We start from the raw sequence: 14,737 nt of genomic DNA on the forward strand, positions 1-14,737 counted from the left end.
ATGGTTGGCTCTACTTTACCTTCTCCCTTTTTGTCTTTTCGGTATTTCTATCCTTGAAAATATGTAATTCTTTAAAATTTAAATGCATTAAAATATGCAGGAAAAGAATGAACATATACAATTATATATATATAATGAACTTCATTTATATGATAGATTGTAAGGAGAAACACCAAGAGGTTCATAGCAGGTATTTATTCATGGTAGGGTTATGGATTATTTTGTTTTAACATTTCTCTTATTTTCCCAAATTTCTATAATCATCACATATTGATAATCTAGAAAATGATCATCAAACTTCTAGTATGAATATGGCAGCAGCTTAGTTCTGATACGTTTCAGTATGTTATTGGAGACCAGAGACAGTGAAATGGATAACTAAAAAAATTCCCCAAATATTTTCTTTTGTGAAACTAGGAGAAAAAAAAAAACCTGAAAAATTCTAAAATAACTGTTAGTGTTGTTAAAAGCAGTTAAGATCAGGAGAAAATGGTGCAGGAAGCAGTGTAGGGTAGGTGACAGGGGAAGTAGGGGGTTTTAAGGGTGGCAGATCCTAGAACCAGCCAGGAGAAGTGCACTCCTGGAAGAAGAGAGCATCACTCTGAGTGGAAGCTGCTAGGAGCACAGCTGAAATCGAACAATCACCAGGGGTGAGGAATCTGGAGAATGAAGGAGTAGAGAGTGCTAGAACCTTAGAGGTAGCAGGTCTCATGAAGAGCCAGAAAAAGTACATCTCCTAAAGGTGAAAGAATCACCTGGGAAAGCCAGGGCCCTACCCTTGGTGGCTAGGCTGGTGAATAAACCTGAGGAACCCAGGGCTGATGGTAGAACCCTTGTGAATATCTTTCAGTTCAGAGAGGCAGAGAAAACTCAGGTACACAGTGCTATATTCAAGGAAAATATTTGTCATTGTAAAACAGAGGAGGGAGCCCTTGAGTTTAGCAAACCCTTGAGGAAAGTCATTACCTCAAGGCCTTAGGAGTCTGCTGAAAATAATAGGTCTAGGGAAACCCAACTCTCAAATATGAATGATAAACAAATGCAGGAATTTCTTGCAGCATTCCAATATACCACAAGAAAAATGTCAAAAATGGCAGAAAAGAAATTTTAAAGATGAATTAAACTCATCAGAAAAATGTTGCCATGTAACAGATAAGATTTATAATTAAACAGTCCAACATTAATTTAAAAAAATAAAAACCAATTATAGCTATGAAGATAGAATTATAAGAACTCAGGTAAGCAAGGATAGGACAGTAAAAGGTAAGGCTATGAAAATGTAAAAAGTGAACTTGGAGAAATGGAAATAGATGGAAACAGAAAAAATGTATTACAGGAAGGGAGACATAATTAGAAGGCATTCAAGGGAGTGCAGACACAGCAGAAACACAGTATGGGACATAGAGGATAAATATAACAAATGCAAATAAGAAGAAATAAATATAAGAAAAGATAAAATGGATTAAGTAGGAAAGACAGAAATAAAAAGTAAAGGGAATTCAATATATGTATAATATGCATAATTAGATTCCCTTAAAAGAAGCCAAAATAACAGGACAAATGTTTAAAAACATAATCCAGGAACACTTTCCTAAATTCAAAAAACAAACAAACAAAACCTTACATCAACATGATGAAAAGATGCCCTAGATGAAATTGAAGCTTTTATAACGTGGAAACTAGGAGAAATATAAAAAGATGCAGTCAGAAATACAATAAAAATTAGAGACTTTACCTGTCAGGAAACTTAATTCTGGTGAACAATTAAGTTAGGACACAGAAGATCTCAATGAGAGAAGCAATGAGCTATATATTGAGAGGCAGCAATTTATAACAATATCAGAAAACAGAAAGTCCTCACCACCTGGAAATTGCAGAACTCATAAATAACACTGTTTCAAATGTGAAAATATGAACCAACGTTTTGCAATAAATTAAGAAAAAGTTGATTCCTTGAAAAAATAAATAGAGAATCACAAGCTAATCAAATCAAGAACATAAAGGATAAATAACAAATATAAAATACAAACAGACAAGTGAGGAATCAACATGGAAATGAGGAGAATATAGTCCTACCAGGCATCATAGTTAATAAAGGCTCTACACTTATTAAAGGGATATGATATTATGCAAAATGAGACACATAGACAAAAGTTACAGAACAGTTAAGTGGAGAAATAGATTCCAAAACATGGGAATTTAGTATATGATATTCCACAAATCAGTGGGATAAACAGATTTTTTTAAACAGCACTGGTCATGGATAACCACAGGAGAAATAATAGTATTGAATCTATACTTCACTTAGTATACCATAATAAACTCTAAACAGATAATCAATTTAAATGTAAAAAGTACAACTTTAAAAGTGGCAGAATAAAACATGCAAAATACCTTTAAACCTTTGGAGCAAGAAAACCATCTTCAGCCCAAAATACTAGAGGCCATAAAAGAAAATATTGAAAGTTTAACTACACAAAAATGAAACTGTCCAGGCGCAAGCAAGCATGCACACGCTCACACACACACACACACACACACACAGAGGGATGTCCAAAGCCAAATAACAAAGTAAAACAACATGCAACTTATATCACAAGCCAGTAGCCACTCTTCCTAATACATAAAAAAACTTGTAAGAATCAGCAAGAAAAAGGCCAAAAACACAAAAGAATTTGGACAATTTTTAGATCCAAAAACCACAAATGGCAGTAATGTATGTGGAAAGACACACAAACTTATTAATACTAAGAAAAATATAAATTAAAATTATAATAAAAATAAAAAGAAACTTTCTTTTTACTGTCAAATAAGGAATAATCCAAAATTTTATCCATACACTTTGCTGATACAGCTCTGGAGATACAAGGATTGCTTTCATATAATGCTGGTTAAGTCCAAAATAGAAAAACATTTATAGAGAGCAATGTGGCAATATCTATTAAACAATTCTAGAGACATATTTTACACATAATCTTGTACATATTCAAAGTAATGTATTATAAGACTATTCATTGTTGCTCTGTTTTGCAAGAGCAAAAGATTCAAAAACAATGCAAGTGGATATAAACAGGGAAATGATTAAATAAACTCTTGCACATGTGCCTGATGGAATACAATATAGCTGTAGGAAAAGAAAGAGGATGCTTTCTAAATATTCATATGGAACCATCACTAAGATGCACTGTTAAATCTTTAAAAGGCAAGGTCTGTAACAGTTAGACGGTTGTTTGAGGAGGGGGAACAATAAGAATATATTGTTCTGTTTCTATTTTCATATACCCCTGGAGAATGTAAAAATAGGTGAGATCACCTCTGGCAGGTTTGAATGTGGATATGGAATGGTGTGGACAAGGGAAAAGTTGAGAGGGAGACTTTTCACTGTATCTATCTCTCTCTCTATATATTTTTGAGCCATGTGAAAATGTAATTCCCCTAAAATTTGACAGTAATATTATAACCAGAAACTAATTTATTTAAATTTTATGATCCAGGTTATTATTGTCATATCTGTTGAATTAGTTTGTGCTCATATTAAATATCTATAACATGGTATGGTTCTTTTAGCTGTTAATGTGATGGGGTACCCTTAATAACGTAGAAATTAATTTACAAACCACAGTAGGTTGGTACTTTCCAGTGATGTCCTGTTTTCACATTTCCTACAATGTAGCTGTGACAAAGATCCTCAGACCACCGTCATTGAAAATGGCAGAAGCCAGCGGGGCCGGTTTTCATTCGAAGTGTTCCGATTTGTGAAACACAAGAATCAGAAAATGTCCACAGTCTTCCTGCACTGCGTTACCAAGCTCTGCAGAGCTGATGATTGCCCCTTCCTTATGCCAGTATGTTTTTTAAGCAACTTTATTCTAAATTGTTGAATGGATCTAAGTTGAAAGGTTATCAAGCTTCAGGAACTAATTTCTATATAGAAAGTGGATATGCATTAGATCAAACGGTTTGAAGTAGGATTTATTCATTCATCCGGTAAAGAGCTATTGAACGTCTACTTTTTGCTGAGTATTATTCCAGGGATATAGAGATGAAGCCTGCATGCATTCTGAATTCAATCGGCTTATCCTTTAGGATCATGAGATAGTCGTGAAAAAAAAAGCAAGACAAAAATCTTATGGTGCAAAGGCAGACAAATACATGGGTTGTAGTACGAGGCAGTATTCACCATAGTGAGAGAGTTGGAGCAGGAGAGGTTGGGAGGATTGGTGGAGAAGAACTCCAACTGTAACTGTGAGGACAGATGAACCTGAAAAGGGCAAAATCAAGAGTGTGAGAGACACTCCACAGCAAAGGATGGTCAAAGTCACAGACACATAAACCAGTGGGATCAGGGAACTTCTAGTCCTTTTAGTAAAGCTGTGGAGCAGAGTAAAGGGTGATGGGAAAACCTAGGGAGAGGTCTGGGCTGGTGCTGGAAAGGTAGACTGGGGCCAGATGGCCTGGGAATCCCTTGGATTAAAAGTTAAAAGCTATGAAAGGTGTGGCTCTGAATTGCATACAGCCACTATTAAAATATAGATCCATTTAGTAGTGAATAAGAAACAATTCTGTTCTGACAGGCTCCTTAGGGTCACATCAATATTAACCTGAGAAAAATGCAGGCAATTTAAAAAATTTGAAATAACTTTAATATGTTTCAGTTTATATTCAATTCATGCATAAATGGGAAGCTATTTCTTCAGAATCACTGATCTCTTTGGCCTAACTGACTGTATCAGATGGGAGTAAATGGAGAGTCCATATTACCTTGGGTCCGCGCTGACCAACATTTCCAGGAAGCATTTATAAAAGGCTTGAGAGAAATAAAAGCGGAAAAGTTTGATAAACACAGCTCTTTTTCAGGAGAGCCACTGAGCTATGTAAATTAATGAGGCAGTGCACAATTACAGCGGGAGGAAATAAGAAATGTGGCCCAAGCCAGGGTAGGAAACACTGTAGCAGTTATATGCAAAGTAATTAAATAAATGCACAGAAGGAAATGAATAAAATTAAACATGTGGTATGTCTTCCAAAAGAATCTGCTTTCCAAAGGGCCATAAAGAAACGATTTTGTGCCGGTGTGGAATTTCATTTGTTTTCATTAACACCTCAGATTTGCGGCCACAGAGAAAGGAGAGATGCGGGGAGGAGGACAACTGGGAGCCCCCAGGGCACTTCTGGAAGCGCGGTCCTCTCTGCCGGTCCCATCATCACTCGGAGTGGTAGGAGTGCTCCTCCTTCTCTCTGCAGCAATAGATGGCTCCTTACTTTGCTTCTAACGAGAACTCAGAGTGGTTCCTAAACAGCATTAATTAACCGTGAGACAAGATAAACTGCTAAGCAACTTTAATTTCACAGTAGTTTTCCTGTTTACTCAACTTTCACACAAAGGGCAATATCGTACCGCATTTCCCTTTACACACACACACACACACAGACACGCACGCACACGCACACACACGTGTTGGGCATGTTTCATTCCCCCCGCGGATCCGCTCTGCCCTTCCCTGCCCTTGGAGGACTGTGCTCACGGGCTCCCTTGCTATCCTGTTTCTGACGGGTTTGACCAATAGGTGGCGCTGTCAGTAGATGGGAGGGCACAGAAAACGTGAAGTCCACACTGCTCCTGCCAGACAACTCTCTCCCTAAAACCACTCTAGAAACACTGTCCTTAACCCCGGGCCAGGAAACTTGACTTTCTTTTGTAAATTCCCTACATCTTTGTAAACAGTCCTATTAAACATTCCTGACACTGTCCAGTTTGAGTACCATTTGTTTCTTTCCAGGATACTGTATCTCACATATCCCCACCCAGCGCACTCATTCATGCTCTTGAATTTCTATGATGTAATGGACACCGCTCATATACACACATGTTCTCATGTATACAAATACGTGTGAATACATGTACATACACACCAATCCACACACACCCTACAAAGGGATATAGATTTAAGTCAGCATGAACCTGGAGACATCCAGAGTCAATTATATAAAACAAACATGGAGTGTAAGCAACACTGAAACTGAAGTTGGGAAACCTGGTTTTAAGGTCTAGCTTTCGTTCTAACAAGGTATGTGACTTGAGATTCACTTCATTTCTCTGGGCAAATGTTTCTTCATTTTTAAAATGAGAGGGTTTTAAAAGTAGCCTTTAAGATTCTTTCTAACTCTATAGTTCTAAATTTGTCTTAAAAAAAAAAGAATAATTTTGATTTGGATTATGTGCTAATAATATTTCCTCCATTAATATTATCCTTAAGCTGATAGTATGTTTCAATTAGATTTTCTGTACTTTTCCTCCCATGCTGCACATCACATAGTGAAAAGAAAGTTTTGCCTGAAATAAGAAAATAATTAAGCAAAAGATGATCTGGGCCTGAAAAATCAGACAATTACTTTAATTGGTGACTTCCCTATATTTGTATAGACATAACATTATTTAAAAACAAGCTAATAAGACCTTTAAAATAGTGTAGAAATTTATTAAATATGAAATTTCAGACTTAGTCTGTACTCCCTGAGGATTTTTGGTATGTGCTTTGAATGGTTGGAAAATGACTGGTTTGTGGTTTGTGAAAGGCCCGATTCTTATCTCTGTCTAGCTGTCAGAAGTACTTCATAGAATTACATTGAATGGAAACTCAGTTCTTGTTGCCAATAATTAGGAATGCTTTTGAGTAGGCACAATAAAAATATTTTTATTTCTATGGAGCACATCTAGAGTCAGTTTGCTATAAAAAAGAACCTTGTAAGTGACACTTCCTCTGTCCATCTTGGGCATCTTGGGTAGATGGCTTTTCCTCCTTAATAACCTCTTTGCTTCCTTCTTGTCTGGTCAAACTAAATATTTCAACTTTTAAATAATTTGTTAGTGTAAGGTAATCTTTACAAAGACAAAAAAAAGTTTCTAAGATCCCCAAATCCCTGTAAATATTACCACATAGAAGCCTTTGATTCTAACAAAGCTAACCAGCTTTCCAGGTTTGTAGGTTTCTCCCATTCCATGTCCAGTTGCCCCAAATATCTATGCTGAAACCTCAAAGAGCTAGTACAATGCCTCTGATGTCCTGCCTGGATTTTATTCTTCCCGATTTACAATCTGTTTGCACCATAAGGATGTCACTTATTCCCCAACATACTAGGGTTGTCACTGAGTCACCTCAGGTCTCTCCACTGACAAAGTCCCCCAAAGGTCACGTTCAGACCTTCCAGATCCCCTTGAATCCTCTCTCACTCTCTGGATTTATTTTTTAATAACTTTGATAAATAACAGTAGGACAATCTTCACTTTTTGGTGATTATGGGGGCCTCACTACTTAGAGAACCATATATAACAATGTTTACATTGTAATATTATGACATCCACGCAAACTTCGTTTTTTTAAATTCTACATGAACACACAACTCAGAACTCAAGCCATATCCTTCCACAGGCAAAACCTATATAAACTTAACGTTCAGTTTAATGACCAGGGCTATCTTCTTTCTTTAGTTTCACTTTATCTTTACCTTAGGTCAGGTAGAATTTACCTCTCCAGGTCCTGTGGCCAATTTTATATAGACAAGTCCAATTTCAGGCTTGTTTTGTTCTCTTCAAAGCTCACTGATAGGCCGGGCGCGGTGGCTCACGCCTGTAATCCTAGCACTCTGGGAGGCCGAGGCGGGTGGATTGCTCAAGGTCAGGAGTTCGAGACCAGCCTGAGCGAGACCCCGTCTCTACTAAAAATAGAAAGACATTATATGGACAACTAAAAATCTATATAGAAAAAATTAGCCGGGCATAGTGGCGCATGCCTGTAGTCCCAGCTACTCGGGAGGCTGAGGCAGTAGGATCGCTTAAGCCGAGGAGTCTGAGGTTGCTGTGAGCTAAGCTGACGCCACGGCACTCACTCTAGCCTGGGCAACAAAGTGAGACTCTGTCTCAAAAAAAAAAAAAAAAAAAAGCTCACTGATAGTTGGAGGTTTTACTCATTGAACCACTCCTTTCCCCTAGACATCTGGCTTAAGTCAAGCATAAGATGTTAAACCTGCGAACTCTTGTTTTGTTTTGTTTTTTTGATGAAATCAAATCCATTCTGTATATTTTAACCTAGCATTTTTAATACTTTTGTTAGCTGATAAAGGAAAATATTCACATCCTCAAAATGCAAAATCCTCAAAATTCCTGAAGTGTTCTTATTTAATGCTTCCAAAAGCTAAAAATGCTTAGGCAAGGAAATGCTTATCATAGGCTACACTTCTGGAAATGTAAAAGTACAAACACTGGAAAACAATAATACCTAATTGTTTTGTTTACCTAAATTCCTATGGAGAAACCCAAGCCATACTCCTGTTCAACTTGTATCATTGAGTTTTTATGTGTAGTTAATAATTCATTTGAGCCTATGTATTTAGTCCCTACCTGAGACTGGCACTCTACTAGGAACTAGGAATACAATAGAGAACAGGCCACAGACTTTGCCCTCAGGGATCTTAGCGTTCAGAGGTAGAGATAGACTATTGACCAACATAACACAGTGGAAAGTAAAAAGTTTGGAGGTCATTAACTTGGAATATATGATACATTTTACTGTATAGGTAATTAAATATTTTTTAAAAATAGTTTGCTAGTGCTAAGAAGGAAAAAATATTCGCTCTGCATATATCTCTTTGCACTGATGACCATTTTTTCCCATTTATTTCAGTTACTTATATGACTTTCAAATGGCTGTGGCATTCCTGTTAATACCTTTGTCCTTTACATCCTCACATAGAAATGTTTTTTTTTTTTGAAGAGGCCACCAATTTTAGTACTCCAATCTGTTCTTCTAATTCCAGAAGGCTTCATGTGTTTCTTTTAGCATATATGTACATGTCAAGACCAAGTGGATTCAAGAGAAGAATAGATGAGTAGGGTGACAAAATGCTCCTGGAAAATGTATATTTCTTTTTTCAGAGCTAGATAGTGCTCTGATTTGCTTTTTATTGCAATGATACAAAAATTGGAGGACACCAGAAATAGAAGCCAGATAAAGTAATTCTCTCTACCTTTATCCACTATCAAATACAATTCCAAACAGTATTTAAATATTATGTGTTTTGATTTCAGGCATCTGCCAAAGGTAGGATGCTTTCATTTTTCCAGAGTTCTGGAACCTGGAGCTCATGGTTCCAGGCTCATATGACAGTGGAGGGTGTTTTGTCCCCACACATGGAGATTTTGTCCACAGCCAAGTCCTTCTGGATGACACCTGGGATATTGTTCCCACGGAAGTATTAGTGGTAATGAGGGGAGGTGGGGGATAGTCTGACCTCTGTTAAGCTCAGGATGCAGAAAATGGGGAGAGGAGCATCCATAGCATTTTTGTCTTATGTGGGACACTTAATAGAAAGGAACTTTCTATTTTTTTTTTTTTTGAGACAGAGTCTTGCTCGGTTGCCTGGGCCAGAGTGCCGTGGCATCAGCCTAGCTCACAGCAAGCTCAAATTCCTGGGCTCAAGCGATCCTCCTGCCTCAGCCACCAGAGTAGCTAGGACTACAGGCATGTGCCACCATGCCTGGATAATTCTTTCTATTTTTTTTTTTTTTTTTAGTTTTCCAGCTAATTTCTTTCTATTTTTAGTAGAGATGGGGGTCTCACTCTCGCTGAGGCTGGTCTTGAACTCTTGACCTCAAGCCATCCTCCCGACCTTGGCCTCTCAGAGTGCTAGGATTATAGGTGTGATCCACCACACCTGGCATCTATTCTTTAAGAGGAATTTTTTAAAGCAATTGTGTGATTTTTAAAAAAGGAATAACTTTTAAAAAGAAATTTTAGAGTATTATATGTTCTCCCCCCATGTTCTGGTGAGGCAGCTTGTCTTGGGAAAAGAACACATGGATCTTTTGGATGAATTGATTATAGTACATTCATCCCAGCTATTTCTATGAGAAGGAAGTATCTTTATAAAGTAGTGCTGGTTAGAGGTTAGGATTTTCCTGAGTATCCTATAATGAAAATTTGTGTTATTTTAATTTTTGTCCTATAACAATGCACTGCACCATTTGAAAGAATCCTATCCATGAGTGCTGTATTAATTTTACTCGTTGCACTTCAGGATCAGATAGCAGACCTGTCATTTCTGCTGAGACTCATGTTATCTGGAAAGAAATGGCATAAAATATTTTATAAATATCTCACCTGATTTTCCCTTGTTTCAAATACTAATCTTGGAGTTTCATAGCTTGAGATATTCATTTTCATAAACAAAAATATTTTCCATAGTTGGCCAATTTATATTATTTTAGAAAAAGGAAGAGTCCTGAGCTTTGATTTAAGCATATGTTTACTTTGTCATAGAAGCTGTGACAGATGGAAGTTTCTTTATCTGTAAAATGGGGGTGGCAATAATATCTAAACCATATGGCTATCGTGAGGATGCAGTGTGATAACATATGAAACAGCACTTTATAAACTATATGGCATTATACACGCATTAATTGTAATAATATTTACACTCGAGAAGTAAACAGTCGAGACTGCACACATTTTATGGTTCAAATAACAAACACAGACACCCACATATTAAAACACAAATATGAAATTGTTTCAAATATGAAATATGAGCTTGTTATACAAGCTCAAAGGTTAATAGCAAATTGGACAACAAAAACTGTGAAATCAAGTGAATATATTCATTGTATCTATTATTATGTTAGCCAGAGAAAAGTGAAAAATCAACAGCTTCAATCTTTTACTTAACAGATGCAAATAAAACTACAACTCAAGCTTAGGAGTCATTTTTTTTTTCATTTAGTTATTAAGTGTAAATTTATCTTCTTGGAACTTAAAATGATGTGTTTGCAGATGATGTTGGGCAAATTGGCAATACTTAAAATAGAGTGGCACTAAATAATGAATATTTCTCTATAACAGAATAACAAATGGTGGGTTATAGGGCCATAAAAAATGTAATAGCTGTTAACAATTATTGCCCCCACTAACCTGACTGGAGAGCTAATGATGAAACAAAGTTGGCAGGCAAGAGTACAGCATAGTATATTTTGAGAGTATATTTGTATACCCAGCGCAGTAGCAGGATGCTGGCTTGGGGAACAGAAAGATGATGAAATCCAGGATGTGGAACAGGAAATGAGATTGTAGAATGATTTGCGGTGCCTTTCATTCTTGCCCTCCCTGAGGGGATTGTGGGTGGAGGTAAGGGGAGACAAAGGTAAAAATGTAGGTACAAAGTAATTAGAGAGTAAGATTTGGAGACACAATGTCTCTTATCTTTTCCTATTTTTTTTTCTTCCAGATGAGACTCCAACCAACAATTCACAGCTTGGTAAGATAATTAACATATGTTGAAAATAAAAGTGCTATTTTAAAAGAATTTCTGGTGATCAGTTACAAAACTGTAATCAACTAAATGTAATGAGCTTTAGTTTTACAAGTTTATTACATTATAAATAACAGTTCATTGAGAAGGTTAGAACTCATACGTGATCTATTGTCAATTTATAACAATTTATAGCAACAGATATAAATTGTAATTTTATAGCATTTTATAGTTTTTTTTTTTTTGGCAGCCCATAGGATAGCTGACCTCTAAATCATTCAGTCCTTTGGTATTGGATTGAATTACAGATAGACTGTAGCATAATCCTGTGTCATGCTGCTATTCTTTAAGATACTGGTGACAGATGTTTTGCAGGTCTAAATTAGGCTAAAGTGAGATAAATAATATGGGGCCTTTACAACTGTGTGCGTTTCATTGCTTGCAGGCTCTCCAAATGTGCCTCCTTTCCAGCTGAATGCCATCACCAGCGCACTGATATCAGGAATGGTGATTCTTGGAGTCACGAGCTTTTCTCTTCTCCTGTGTTCACTGGCCCTTCTACATAGGAAGGGACCCACCAGTTTGGTGTTAAATGGCATAAGAAACCCAGTCTTTGACTAACTGTGACAGGTTCCAGCTCCTGGGAAAAGGCTTCACTGACTATGATACGTGTGACTGCAGTCAGTGTTCCATCTGAATTGAATGCCAGCCAGCATTTGATATTTGTAGGTTTGATAGATTTTTACAGTGTAGCTCATCAGCATGATGATAGTGAAAGAATTTTGATAATATTGCTCTTGTCACTTATGTATGTGGCCAGCCCTATTTTTATGGCACCAATGGGTATACTGACAATAAGTAAAAATATTCAGGACTTAGATCTTACAAGATCAGAGATACTTCATTTTATTTCAGTTTTCTATTGATCACTGGTTATAAAGATAAAAGGTGGGCATAGAAAAAAATGAAATTTGCATTTTCTTTTCCTAAGCAGCAAAGCCCAATGCAATGGCATTTAGATTTGCATATATGGTACTAAAATGAAAGTTGCTTTTTGTTTTATTCGATATCATTTCAGCTTGGGATGTGTTTTAATTGGATTGGCCAAATTGGATATTTGAGATTTAACTACACGTTCTATGACCTCCTGTGTCTTTGGCTAATTTCCATGTTAACCTGGGGCATCCATTTGTGTAGCCAATGGTAAAAACAGTTATTAGCTTCCAAAGCTGATACTAAGTGGCTCTAGATCATTATTCATTTGCATAGGAATGACTGTGATCAGTTTTCTCCTTCTGGTTCACGTGAGAACATCAGCACATGTTAACGCTCCTCCCAGGTAAACAGTTCAGCTGCTGTTGCAGCTGCGCTTCCAGCAGCGAGGCAACTGTGCAAAGATTATTCTTAATTCAAGAATCATTGCATGTGAAAGTAAAACCGTAATTGTGGGAATAGAACATTGTCACCACTACATAAGCATAGTGTTCTATAAGCGTTTTTAACATCTAGTTGTTTTTTTTTTTTTTATTCCTAGAACAAAGAGGAAACTTAGGTTAAGTGTAGTTTGCAGAATACTGTTGGATTTGACATAAAATATGTTCCTTCCTTCATATTTTTGATGCCAGGCAAACCAGTCTGGAGTCTTGTAGGTGTCATAATTGCCACAAATAAACAGTATTTTCCTCTAACAGTAAACTGCAAGAAGCATTTGATCCTTTAACAGCTTTGCAAAAAAAAAAAAAAAATGCCATTTTAAGTAGTCCACGTTCCTACAAAAAGATCAACCTTCTCTTTGTTCAAGCTAACTGCACAGTCATACAAATAAAACAATTCAATGACAAACACCAAAACTAAGCATGTGCAGTTACCAGATGTGCCGTGTTAACTGTAAGAAACTGCTGTAATGACTAATTTCTATGCAATATGTGTGACCTGTTAGGACGTAATTTATTATGCTACATACAAATGATTATGCAATTTTAGATTAGCTTCAAATGAAGTGTTCTACATTGTCAGTTAATAATTAAATCAATAATCAAGTCAAAAAACACCTTTTCTCCAATTTGCCTGGATATTTCAGGAGGAAGTTTATAGTATGATAATTAGCTATCTAATTGCCTCTGCTTTCTATTTCAAGGTGTAGACACAAAGTAAAATGAGATCTGGAAAGTTTCTGGGTAATTTCTTTAATATAAAAAAATTTTAAATCATTTAGAAAGCCAAGCTCCTCTTTCCTGTGTTACTTTAAAATAACTTTGAAGTGACCATTCTGAACTTTATCTGTGTTAACATGATGAACTGACCATGCTACTAATGTGATCCTATATGCACATGGATAGTATTGAAATATTCTGGTAAATCTATTTCAGATACGTTAAGTGAATTGCCATTGATCCAAGGATTAAGTTCTGTGACTAGGACGTTATATCACTGAAGCTGTTTTGTCAGTTTGATTTTTATGCTTTTGGGATGGCTGCTGTTTCAGCTGTTGACCTTTTAAATTCTGTACTCCATTTTACAGAATGGAATAATGGACATATATCATTTGAGAAGCAACTTAAGTCTCATATTATTTTTTGCCTCCCTTTCATCCTAAATGGGAGAATCAGAGCTATAATGAGATAAACCAGGTTTGTTTTATACAGCTTTGTTCTTATAAACCTACTGTTATATGTAGTATTTAGATATATGGAATTTTCCAGTTATTATAGTGTGAAAACCTTACAAAATATGTGCAAATGTTCCTTCAGTTTTAATACCTCAAACTGTTTTTTGCACTTCAGGGGTAAGGTCTGATGATGTGTAAAAGGTGATTGTTTAATAAAATAATTGTAAATGAATGTCTTTAAAATACTGATCTTTTTTTAAAAAAAATTTTCTCCTTCTTACTTTCAACATCCTATTCCCACTTTCATGAATGCAAATGGTCCCTGATTTGTGATGATTCAACTTAATTTTTTTTTTTTTACTTTAAGATGAGTTCATCAGGATACTAAATGCATTTTTGACCTATGATATTTTTGACTTACAATGATTTTATTGGGACATAACCCCATTGTAAATTGAGGAGCGTCTGTATTGAGAAAGAATTAGTCTAAAATAAACTGCCTAATGCAAGGGCAGGTCAATGATCTCTGCAGGTAGATGGAGTCTGCCCTGTCAATATTGGGCTTCGTGGCCAAGGCCTTGTGTTGGAAGATAGTCCTGAAATCAGCTGAGGGTCGGGAAGTACACTGTACCGTGGGCTTAAGCTCTGATGAAAAGGGAACTTACAATTTTTAAAACTTTGACAGGAACAGCAAAAATTATAAAGACAAGGAGCTCAGCTTCTGTCCAGAGTTTCACAGTCTCTCATAACAATTCCAGCAGGGTCCGGCTGCGATCCCTTGTCTCAGGAGGGGGTGAACAGGCAGGTGACACAGCACTGAGGAGAGATCTC

The 14,737-nt window shown here is 36.5% G+C and overlaps 1 protein-coding gene across 1 annotated transcript in view; it reads left to right on the top strand.

Annotated features, from left to right (window-relative positions):
* ZPLD1 (zona pellucida like domain containing 1) overlaps positions 1-11,919 on the top strand; it is a 37,236-nt gene extending 25,317 nt beyond the window's left edge. Inside the window, exons 7-10 of the mRNA XM_069472568.1 lie at positions 3,674-3,845; positions 5,108-5,216; positions 11,275-11,304; positions 11,744-11,919. Coding sequence (XP_069328669.1) covers positions 3,674-3,845; positions 5,108-5,216; positions 11,275-11,304; positions 11,744-11,919 — 487 coding nt within the window. The remainder of the gene's footprint in view (positions 1-3,673; positions 3,846-5,107; positions 5,217-11,274; positions 11,305-11,743) is intronic.
* Positions 11,920-14,737: the final 2,818 nt, after the last annotated feature.

This window comes from Eulemur rufifrons, chromosome 7 (genome assembly GCF_041146395.1).
Source record: "Eulemur rufifrons isolate Redbay chromosome 7, OSU_ERuf_1, whole genome shotgun sequence".
Taxonomy (NCBI): domain Eukaryota; kingdom Metazoa; phylum Chordata; class Mammalia; order Primates; family Lemuridae; genus Eulemur; species Eulemur rufifrons.